Source organism: Apodemus sylvaticus, chromosome 20 (assembly GCF_947179515.1).
Source record: "Apodemus sylvaticus chromosome 20, mApoSyl1.1, whole genome shotgun sequence".
NCBI lineage: Eukaryota > Metazoa > Chordata > Mammalia > Rodentia > Muridae > Apodemus > Apodemus sylvaticus.
The window spans coordinates 46,477,093-46,489,070 of record NC_067491.1 but is presented as its reverse complement, the minus strand read 5'-3'; the positions used below and the strand labels follow the sequence as shown (position 1 = coordinate 46,489,070).

Below are 11,978 nucleotides of genomic sequence, written 5' to 3'. Positions count from 1 at the left end.
TAGAGGGCCTGGGATGAGTTCCCAGCACCCATGATGGCTCAAAACTGTAATTCCAGGCACTCTGATGCCCCCTTCTGGCCTCTACTGGCACTGCATGCACAAGGTGCGAAGACATACATACAGGCAAAGCACCCATACTCATAAAATAAAAACAAGTCTTTAGAAAAACATCACAGAATGTCTGTATTTAAGTGGGTTTGTTTAAGTGTAACATTAGTGTCTACTGTTAACCCACGACCTGATTTAAAAGCCGTCGCTGCCACCATTTCCTTGGGCAAGTGAGGCATCTTCTCTCCTACCCTCTCTTCCTCTCTTCCTCTTTCTCATTCTCCTTCCCTCCTTGCCTCTCTCAGTAGAGACTCTCGCAGTTCTTGCTGGCCCTGAACTTGCAGTGCAGCCAAGGCTGACCTTGAAATTCTGATCTTCCTATTTCTACCTCCCAAGTGCTAGAATTACAAGCATGTGTCTCCATGGCTAGTGACTTCACCTCCCTGAAACACTTTCCTTCTTAGAAAAATAGAGATAATTCCTAACTTAAGGGTAATTGTAAGAATCGTGCTTGCTAGTGCAAAAGGCATTAGTTACTTCTTTTTTTTAAACCTTATCTCATTAGAGAATAGCACCTGTCATTGCTACTACAGGCTATAGAAGGGGATTAAATAGGCTACAAGGGATCAGAAATGTTTGAGTGAAAACGCAAGCAACCCACAGCACAGCCTTCTTCGGTTCCTTTATAGTTGCTCACCCGTCTAACCACTATGATCTCAGTTACCGCAATTGTCACTCCTGTCACCCATTAATCTGTCAAGTGATGATGAGCCCCAAACTCTAAGCGCACCTTCAAGCGAGGACCTGGGCTGTGAACTGGAAAGCGAGGCAACTGCCCTTCGATCCGCCCCCACCGTCCCAAACACACACCCATCACCTGCCTGTTTAAATGTTGCGTCCCCGCCGCTGTCACTTAATAAAACTTGCGCAGAGCGCGCGCTGTGGATTCGCTGGACGCGGCGGGAGGTTCCAATTCTCCCCCGCCCCAGAGTCGCTGGTGCCGAGGCAGTCGCAGTCCGGGGCCACCCGGGGCCACACCTGGTGAGCGATCAGCGCTGCTGCGGCGCGACTTCTCCAGGTCCCAGAGTGTCGCAGCTGCGCAGCTGGCGACAGGGGGGTCTCCCCGATCGGGCGATTGGCAGCAGGTATTTAGGCTCCTTCTTCGTCGAGGATCCAAACCTGCAGGTCGTACCTGATCTCTGCGGGACGCTACACCTGCCTCAACAGGGAGAAAAAGGCAAGCGCTGGCCCGAGGCTAAAACCACCTGTGCTGTGCCTGCCACCTCTGTGCACTCTGGGCGCAGGGGGGACCATGGACGCGTCGCGGGACATCGGCAGCTTCGTGGTGTGGGACTACGTGGTGTTTGCAGGCATGCTGCTTATCTCAGCGGCCATCGGCATCTATTACGCCTTCGCGGGGGGCGGCCAGCAGACCTCCAAGGACTTTCTGATGGGTGGCCGCAGTATGACCGCTGTGCCTGTGGCTCTGTCCCTCACTGCCAGCTTCATGTCCGCTGTCACTGTCCTGGGCACCCCCGCCGAGGTCTACCGCTTTGGGGCGATATTCAGCATCTTTGGCATCACCTACTTTTTTGTAGTGGTGATCAGTGCGGAGGTCTTCCTTCCTGTGTTCTATAGGCTGGGGATCACCAGCACCTACGAGGTGAGAGGTCAGGTCGGGGTCTGGGAGAGGGGTGGCTGGCTTGCATTTTCAGGCTCTAGAAGGGACTTGCTGGGGGCAAGCAGTTTCTGCCATATGGAAATTTCTCCTTGTGGGTGCATCTCGCATTTTCCCACCTCCACCCCGTGCGCCACAGAAGAAACCTATAAGGCTTCTAAGGGAAATAGGATTTTTTTTTGAGCTTGGCTCCAAAGCAAACCAAGTAGAATGGACAAGTATTCCCTAGGGTCTTTCCTGCCTTTATGAAGCGTTAAGTGAGTCTCTCTCTCTCTCTCTCTCTCTCTCTCTCTCTCTCTCTCTCTCTCTCCCCATCGCAAGATTTTGTCCACCTTAGTGGTCAGGAGGTAGCTCTTGTTCCAGAGCTTGCCTTGAAACCAGATTCCACCACTTGTGAATGACCTTGGGCCATTTACTTAACCTTTTGTACTGATAATCTTCTTCTCAAGAAGAAAATAGTCCTGGCAACTTCATCCATTGTGGAGAGAATTAAATGCGCTGATAGAGGTGCTCCTTTTAGCATAGAGCCTAGCACAGAGTGTATGCTGGGTAAGAGCTGAATACAATTACTGTGGTGGAAGTTAGCCTGAGATGACTAGAAAAAAAACAAAAACAAAAAAACGACGCAGCAAGGTTCTTAAACAGGTCATGGCGGGAGACCCACATTTCGTCTGTTGCCGTGTTCCTCTGGATGTCCATTTTAAAAGCTGTTCTTGGGACAAGGCTTTTGGAGGATGAAGAGTGTTTGGTTTGGTTCCACTTAAAGAGATGTCAAAGATGTGTGTGCCCGTGCCTCTGTAAAAAAAGAAAAAAAGAAAGGAAAGGAAAGAAAGGAAAAAACAAAGTTCAGCCTCTCCAGGGATGCCCTTCACTCAGACCTTGACCTGCAAGCTTCACAGACAAGTTCCCACAGCACTAGGCTACCAACCAGGGATCGAGGCACCTCAGCTCACAGCCTCTCTGTCCATTTCCCTGGAAGGTGGTTTCACAGCGAGGCTGGTTCAGTCTGTGCTGGGCACCTGTCTCATTGGCATGGCAAGTGTTGGTGGCAAACCTTGTCTGTGTTCTACAGATGCCATCCAAGTCTGGGCATGTCCAAGGCTGAATTGCCTTCTAACTGTGGTCACTGTGTTTACGGAAACTTCTCCATCTTCACCCTAGGTGTGAGAAGAAGATTTCTCTTTGGGAAAGGGAGGTGACCAACTAGCTGTCCCAGGCCAGATTCAGTTCTCGCTGCTGTCTTATGTTGTTTTTCAAAACCTTCATAATCAGCTCTGGTTGTTTTTGTTTAAGAAATTATTAATGTAAGAATTCACCAGTGAGGAACAGCAGACGAAATCTCAAGTGCCCTTTGAAGGCTGGTGATTTTGCGCTCGCATTTCCCGTGGCTGCCCTACCTCTGGCAACTGTCACTGATCTTGCTTGGCTAAAGCCTATCCTGAGGCTTTTTGCGCATGCTTCTTATGGTGGAGAAATCCTTACCTACCTACATGTCTTTATAAAAAGTGCATGGAAGATGGGCGGCAAGGAAGGGGCCCATGACCAGTGCATTATGTGACAGAATGTATTTCTTAGTGGGGGCGAGAACTATCCGAGCATCTTAAGATGTGAACTCCTGGGTCCTGCCGCTCACATGTGTAACCTGGTGGGCTATGGAGGCACTGAAGTCTGTGAGCTCTGACCTGTAGCTAACCAAGTCCAAAACTTAGAAAATGGCCTGAATAACCTGGTCAGAGGACTCCAGCCCTGCCAGAACACAGCTCTCAGAGCCACTGACCCATGCCTCTTCGGGGCTGTAACATTAACTCAACCAGAAAGGGACTTCTGGGTTTCTAGTGACGGAAGTTAAGTTAGCAAGGATTCTGGCTAAAAATGGCAAAAAAAAAAAAAAAAAAAAAAAAAAAAAAAGCAAGCAAGCTAATGTTTACTGAATGTTTATAATTCATGCCAGGCACCGGGCTGCATGTTTTATACATATTATCTAACTCAATATAGCACACGTTTGTGTAAGGGTGTGCTTACAGACTCACAGTAAGTTAAGGCAGAGTGGAGAAGGAACAAGAATCCATGCCAAGGAACTTACTGATTGCTTCCGAAGGCTCTAGTGAGCTGGTTATACCCTAAGCATTTCGGAGAGACCCGAGGAAGTCACACAGGACCTTTGAACTTATAATCACGCTGCACATGTCCATCAGGTAGTCACGGAGAAGGAAGCTTGCTGTGTCTCTGTTAATTAGTCATGGCAGAGGATGCCTGGGGGGGAAGGCCTTGTGGTTCTGTGTTGAGGACACCTTTACAGACATGCTGCCTAACATTGAGTAATTAATGGCCACCTACACATTTGTGCCCAAATATGAATTATTTCTACATTTCTATTTCTATAGCCCAATTTGGTTGACTACAACATTTTTACTTTATCATTGCTGTCAAAATATAGATGATAGGCATTTAACAATGTCCAGACTCACAGATTGGCAGGAAGTCTATTGCAAGAATCCAGGGCAATTAATAATTTCTTTGGGATCTCCCAGGTTCTATTTTAGTTACTTTATTATGTATATCAATTGAAACCTTCACATCTCTAAGTTAATCTGAATTCCGAGGACTATGAAAGGTCTATGAAAGATCTCTATTCACTGTAGGTATCTATTATTCCGTAGTGTTGTTTGTAAACTCTAGATCTGTTCTCTAAGCCTACTGCAACAGGACCAGGGATTCTGCTTAGGTCCTTACATATTTCCTCTGAAGTCTAGAAAAGGAGCCATGGCTTTCTGTTTCTGTCTTCAGTTGACTTTGTGTGAATAGAAACATATTGGTCAGTTGATCTTTGGAACAATAATATATGTAACAAGTGTCAAGTTATTTGGTTTAATTTGTTATATTTTCTTTTTTCTGCCATGGTCTCTTAAGCTTTGTGTAGTCTCCAGCAACTGGATACATGGATCTAGAAAAGGCAAAAATCTAGATGGGCATGCCTATAATCCAAGCACTTGTGAAGCAAAGGAAGGTGGATCTCTGTGAGTCTCAGGCTACCCTGGGTTAAAGTGTGAGTTCAAGGATAGCCAGAGCTACAAAAGACTTCTCTATCTATTCATGTGCACTTTTTTTTAAAATATTTATGTATCTATTAGAGGTAAGCACATTGTAGCTGTCTTCAGATACACCAGAAGAGGGCATCAGATCTCATTATGGATGGTTGTGAGTCACCATGTGGTTGCTGGGATTTGAACTCAGGACCTTTGGAAGAGCAGTCACTGCTCTTAACCACTGAGCCATCTCTCCAGCCCTGTCATGTGCACTTATATGTAGTGCAGATTTACTTAAGAATTCTTCCAAACTAATGCCACTATCTCCAGTTTTCAGAAATGTCTCCACTTTCCAAAGTAGCCTTACATGATTTTGATAGACATGATCCACAAGGTCCTTGGCTATCAACTCCATTATCCTTATCAGCTAAACTTTAAAAGTTTACATCTTCTTATCTATCTATTTTATTTTTTTGCCAAAGTACAAAATTTATTGATAAAATATATAAGAGAAGCACAAAACATAGAGGCTAGTAATAAGGTTAAATACACTAGACAAGGTGGCTCTGATTTATTTATAACGTTGGATACCTTCCTTTGCAAATTCAAAGAGAAAGAATTGCTCCTGGGATCCTCATTTTAAACACAAGGAAGCTGAGACAGAGAGAGTGGTGGCCTCAAGCTCACGAGTCAGGCCTGGGACTGCTCAGGGGCTGCAGTTCTGCTGCAGTCAATGCCTTGCACTGTGTTGGGAATTTGTCACCCATCAGTGACAAATGAAGGTCTTATTTGTCTGTGGCACTGTGTATTTAATGAGTCTTACGTTCACGGTCAGATTATTTTCTATTTATTTATGTGGTTATAAGCACAGATTCTGTGCATCAAAGTCTATAAGTTTATGTCATGTCCCTAAAAATAGATTATCGTCTTGGTCCTCTCTGAGTACTAGCAGCCTCATCTCTAACAGAGTGCCTGCCTCACAGAGCGACCAATTATGCCAGATGCATTAGTTGTGAGTATGCAGTGAAAATACCCATGTTTTTCCATTTGATGATTAGCTAATGCCAATTCCTCCTCCTTCTTCTGCATCTCCTCCTCCTGTTAGTTCTGTCTCTCCTATTGTACAGCAAGACTCCTAGCTATTAACTTCTTTCTATATGTACTACTAATACTCAAGTTAATAATACCTTGTCCTTCAGTTCAGAAATTCTGATTCTAACTGTAATATATCATTATATACTATACAACACAGGAACTAAACAGAGCATATTATAAGCTATAGTAGATTCCAAGGAGAGTTGTAAAGATTGAAAGGGTCTTGGCTCTAAATAGAAGATAACCTGACTCTCAAGAGACTGAGGCAGATGGTTGGGAAACTGAGGCCAGGCTGGACTGCTTAATGAAATCCTATTTCAAAACCAAAAGCAAAACCCAAACCAACAAACTGACCTGGGTTGCCAGAAATGGTGGCATATATATGTAAATGGTGGCATATATATGTAAATTCACTTGGAAAGAAAGTGCAGAAGGATCAGAAGACAAAGAGCCTGGTCTTTATAGGCAGACCTTGTCTCCGAGATAGAACAAAATGAGACAAAGCAACACCGAAAACCTGACCTCAATGATGTAGGTTAAACCTCACACACACATACACACACTCTCATACACACACTCACATACACATAATACACATATATTTACACAATACACTTACACACACACATGATCTCACAATACATATACATACTTATACATGCACACATACACACATTTATACACATATACACACTTACACAGAATACATTCATGCATATACATGCATACATACACAATGTACACACACACATGCACACACTGGCGCACTAAGGATTACAGAGCATGGAGTTTGAAGGTAGCTCATAGAACAGCATGAGAGGCAGAGTAAATAGCTCCTGCAGTTCTTCCTGTCAGGATCACGCTGTGCCAATCAAGTCCCTCCCCAGTTTAGCAGAGGAGAAGGTGATTGGCTGTCTTGGGGTTACATGATTTCCTTTTGTTCAGAAGAGGCAGGGTAGCTGATGTAGATTTCCACTCTGTGAAATAGAAAAAGGCTGATCTTTCAACCAAATCAAAAGAAACAGAGAGTGGTTACTAAGAGGAAAGAAGAAGCAATAGACTGGTGATTGACAGGGGCAGCACAAAGGAGTTTTCATGAGATGATTGTGCAAGAGGATTATGGGAAGCTTTGTGCATATTAAAGTCGTTGAGTGGTAGTCTAAAGCATCAATTTTGCGCTATATAAGTAAAAATCATTTTAGTAAAATAAAAACACAGAATGCAAATAAGTTACGAAGTTCCTTAAATGTCTCACCCTTCATTTCTCGAGCCGATTTAATCTCTCTCTCTCTCTCTCTCTCTCTCAACAGTATTTGGAACTTCGATTTAATCGATTCATTCGTCTCTGTGGCACAATCCTCTTCATCGTTCAGACAGTAAGTGCCTCTCTGTTAATTTACTTTCTCCTTTGCTATCAAAAATGTTTTTATCTTCAGGTGAGCCTTGTTTGGGAAATACATGGAAGGTAAAGAGGAGATGACAACACTACAAGGAAATGAAAAACAAAATACAAAAACACAAGCACATTCATCCTCATGAAGAATGAAACCTAAAGACCCTTAAACTGTGTTTCAGTGAAGATGTTAGGTTCTTGAAAAACAATGGTTTAAGTGAACTTTTTAAAAATAGTCATTGCTATTTATTGAGTGAAGTGACTTTGACCTCAAGCTGGAGTAGAACAATTGTTTTCAATAACATTTTCTTTTATTCATTTTACATCCAGATTGTAGCCACGGTTTAAGTGAATTTAAATACTGTATTGGTCAAACAATAGACATAGAGCCTTAGGAAAATACCCTTTCTAACAAGCCTACAGTGAGTGCATTATTTAAAATAATATTTGAGGGAGCTATGTTGGCTGACCGGAGAGATTCTCATACAAGGGAAACAAGGTGTAGATTTCTCAGTCTTTCTTCAACTGATTATGTAATAGACATAAACCTGACGGGAAGACTTTAGGGAAGAATTTTGTGTGAAAGCGTACTTCAAAAATGGATCAGCATTCTTTAAAAACTTGAGCGTGCTGCATTTGGAGCAGCACGCTTAGTGTAAAGGAGAATTCTGAGCTTCAAGAGAGATCTCAAAGACAAACACACCATCTAGCCATTCAAGAATATGCAAATGCAGACAGACATAATTGATGACGAACACAAATGTAAAGCAAAGGTTTGCCAAGTAAAGGTGTGAGTCACTGCTCAATGCCTCTTGTCCCTTAGTAGGCTGCTGGAGGGTTTCCACGATCCTTCTTATCAGGGCATTATATCTCTCCCGCTGCAGCTGAGAATTTTAGGTCAAGATTTGGTAAGGGAGATCTACAGTTTGCAGATCTCCAGTCAACAGTCACTTAAACGCTTGCTCCAGAGAGATGTGAGACAGATTGCCCTTTGCCACTGTTTATCCTGGCTTTGTTTTATGTCTTTGTGCATTTCCTCAGGTCTTAGCACCTGCAGTGTGAAAAGGCAGGTGGAGACTCTGATAATCTAGGGCTAGTTGCTAGCATGTAGGACTTGTTCCTGCTAAAGATGCCTCCATGACCAAGAAGAAATGGAGACAGCTGTTAGGAAGACAGTGTGTCACATTTCAGATCTTCAACATGGACAGAATAATGGCCATTTCTTTTCAAAGGAGGAAAGCGATAACACTTCCTATTCAAAGGATTTGCTTCTATGTAGGATAATTAAATGTTCAACTAGCATATAAGTTTATAATGTTTATAACATTTTATAATGTTACTTGGAACTACCAGCTATAGAATATAGTTGAAGGGTGAAATGCAACGAAAATGCTATTTTGAGAAACAGATACTTTGTCTTAACAATTGTCTTCAAGGCTAATACATATTTATTGAATACATGAGTGGAGAGTGATTATATAAAGTGATGGATTATAATCTTTGATGTGCGAATTTACACTTTTGTTTTTTGTGTGTTTTGTTTGTTTGTTTTTACAAGACAGCAGTTCTTTGCGTAACAGAGCCCTGGCTGTCCTGCATTTCCTCTGTAGACCAGGCTGGCCCCGAAACAAATTTACACTTCTGCCTAATGAGTTTAAAAGCCAGTTTTCAAAAAATTTTTACTTTGAAAAAAAAAATCACTTGAATGGTTGGTGTGTAGCTTAGCTGTAGACTGCTTATGGTGTTTCCATAAGACCCTGGATTCCATCCACAGCGGTAGAAAAAAAGAAGATGGTAGCTAGAGATATTTGAAGGCATATAATTGTGGGACCAACCTGTCATCGTTTCTTTGTCTTTATGTATTTTAAATCTATGAAAATTGAGCTTACACTTGAGTTGGTGGATCAATGAACATATTTTTGTACTAATCATCCCACTTTTACACTTTTACAAAAAGTCTTCATAAAAGATTTTTGTGGTGTTTTAGACACACTGTAGACAGAAAAAAACCAATTTTATTTAAATATTCCAAGCTATAATAGCACATTTAATTATATTGAAATGGGTCAATTCGTAACTGATTTTATAATTTGTGTTTGGAATTCATTAATTTATACTTCATGTTGTCATTGTCTCCTCCTTCCCCCAGATTCTGTACACTGGGATTGTGATTTATGCCCCTGCTCTCGCTTTGAATCAAGGTACGTTTAAAGGGGGACAATCATGAAGCTACAGTGGCTGGTTCATTTTTGCTATACTTTATTCACTCTCCTCGGGGAGATAGACAGATGGAAAGACTTCCAGTCGTCCATCGTTCGGGGCTTTATGAGGTAGTGGGTGGGCTTGCTTAGTCTATACTGGCTTCTTTGAGGTTTGATCGGATAATTCCAAAGTGTCTGTGGTCTAATAGGACAGACCTAGACCTTGCTGGGGTAGGGGTAATTGCTTCGATATTGTCTATCTGCCAGCCATTCTCAGCTTCCTCACACCCTGTCCCCTACTGTAGTCTGAATGACTGGACTCCCTCCTTTTCTATTATTATCTGGAGTCCATCCCTGCACTCGCTTCTGCAAGTACCATGACCAAAAACAACTTGGGGAGAAGAGGGTTTCTTTTAGGTTATAGCTCACAACTAACTCATTGTGAAGTGTAGTCAAGGCAGGAACCCAAGGCGGGAACCTGGAGGCAGGAAGTGAAACTGAGGCTATGGAAGGGTGCTGCTTACAGGTTTGCTGCGTGTTTGATGATGATGATGTTGATGATGATGATGATTTTTTTCTTCTCTTAGAAAAGCCTACTTCATCTTTTATTTTAATTTTACCTTATTGGGGATTAATTTTTATGTAATCGAATGTGCCAACGTCAATACCAAAGTCAAGGAAGATGGGCAGATACTAACTGCTGTAACCAATGATCACAATTGAGATATCACACCGATGCTTTCTCTCCGGCCTCTGTACAATTAATCCTCCCCTGGCTCTAGGCAACCACTGACATGTTTGTTTTCTCCCCTTTTGTAGATTCTTTCCTCACATAGTCTATCCTGATTACGGTTTCCTCTCCATTTACTTGTCCTAGTTCCACCTACCTACCCTCTTACTCAGTTACTCTCTCTGTCTCTCATTAGGAAACAAACAGGCTTATAAGAGATAATAATAAAGTTTAACAAAATAAAATATAATAGCATAAAACAAAAACTTACCATATAGAAGTTGGACAAGACAAACCAACAGGAAAAGAGCCCAAGGGCAGGCACATGAATTAGAGACCCACTCATCCACACACTCAGGAATACCAGGAAAACACTAAACTGGAAGCCATACTATATCTTTATCTTTTCTTCAGTTGAGGAACTTCTAGATTGTTTCCACTTCCTGGCTATTAGAAACAGAACAACAAGGAACATGGTTTAACAAGTGTCTCTGTGATAGGTTGACACAACATCGTTTGGATATGTGCCTAAGAATGGTATCGCTAGATCTTGAGATAGATCCATTTCTATCTTCCTGAGGGATTTCCACACTGATTTCCATAGTGGCTGTTCAAGTTTACACTCCCACCAGCAGTGGATGAGTGTTCCCCTTGCTCTATATCCTCGCCAACATGAGCTGTCACTTGGTCAGTGACAGGCTTAGCCATTCTGACAGATGTAAGATGAAATCTCGAAGTAGTTTTCATTTGCATATTTCTGATGGCTAAGGATGTTGAACATTTCTTTGGAAGTGTTTCTCAGACATTTGAGATTCCCTTATTGAGAATTATTTGTTTAGATCTATATTCCATTTTTAAATTGGATTGCTTTCTTGATGGCTAGTTTTTATTTGAGCCCTTTACATAGTTCGGATGTTAGCCCTCTAACAGATGTGTAGTGGGTAAGAATGTTTTTCCATTCTGTAGGCTACCACCTTGTCAGAACGATGGTATCCTCCACCATGCAGATGCTTCTCAGTGTCATCTTGTTGATCTTATTTTTATGCAACCCAGGGCTACCCCCTGTGGCCTGTGGCCCCCTATATCAATCATTAATTAATTAAGAAATGCCCTTATAGGCTAATCTGATGAAGACATTTTCTCGACTGAGGTTTCCACTCCCCAGATGATTCTAACCTACCAGTTGTCAAGTTTACAAAAACATAACCAGCACAGACCCCAAGAAGCTTCTGTTTTCTGCTCAGATTCATGATGAAGTCTGGCTTTTCTTCCTCGACTTTTATTAGAGTCCACATTGAGATAGACAGTAGCTGTGTGATTTGACATAGGAGGTTGCTCCTAGTGGCTACTGTGTTCATAAAAACCCATGAAGGTACCAATCAATAAACTACCACTTTAGATTTGTATAAAAGCAGTGAAAACTGTGTATTGAAGCAGTTTTGGCTAGCCATTGCTTTGAAAAGAACTATGGGAAAACTCTGTGCCCTTTGACTACTTATCAGTTAGAAGTGAGTTTATCTTTAAAACTTCCTCGTAAACGAGGTAAGTGGTATTTGTGATGGTTAAAGGGTGATGCAATTCCTGAAGTAAGTGTGATGTGGGAAGGCCTACTAACTCCCGTGCTCTATCTTCCTGATTTCATGACAGGAGTGATAGCAACTGTTAGGTGTGAGAGTATCGTTTCAGGGAACATCCTGTAACGTCCTCTTGCCGTCTGCGTGTGAGGCAAGACTCATGTCCACATCACCACAAGTGGAAATGCCTTCTTACTTCATAGTTAGGAAATGAGTTATAAACTTGAGACATC

At 42.3% G+C, this 11,978-nt stretch overlaps 1 protein-coding gene across 1 annotated transcript in view; it reads left to right on the top strand.

The window, feature by feature from the left end:
* Positions 1-1,360: 1,360 nt before the first annotated feature.
* Slc5a8 (solute carrier family 5 member 8) overlaps positions 1,361-11,978 on the top strand; it is a 38,016-nt gene continuing 27,398 nt past the window's right edge. Inside the window, exons 1-3 of the mRNA XM_052165690.1 lie at positions 1,361-1,711; positions 7,158-7,223; positions 9,390-9,441. Coding sequence (XP_052021650.1) covers positions 1,361-1,711; positions 7,158-7,223; positions 9,390-9,441 — 469 coding nt within the window. The remainder of the gene's footprint in view (positions 1,712-7,157; positions 7,224-9,389; positions 9,442-11,978) is intronic.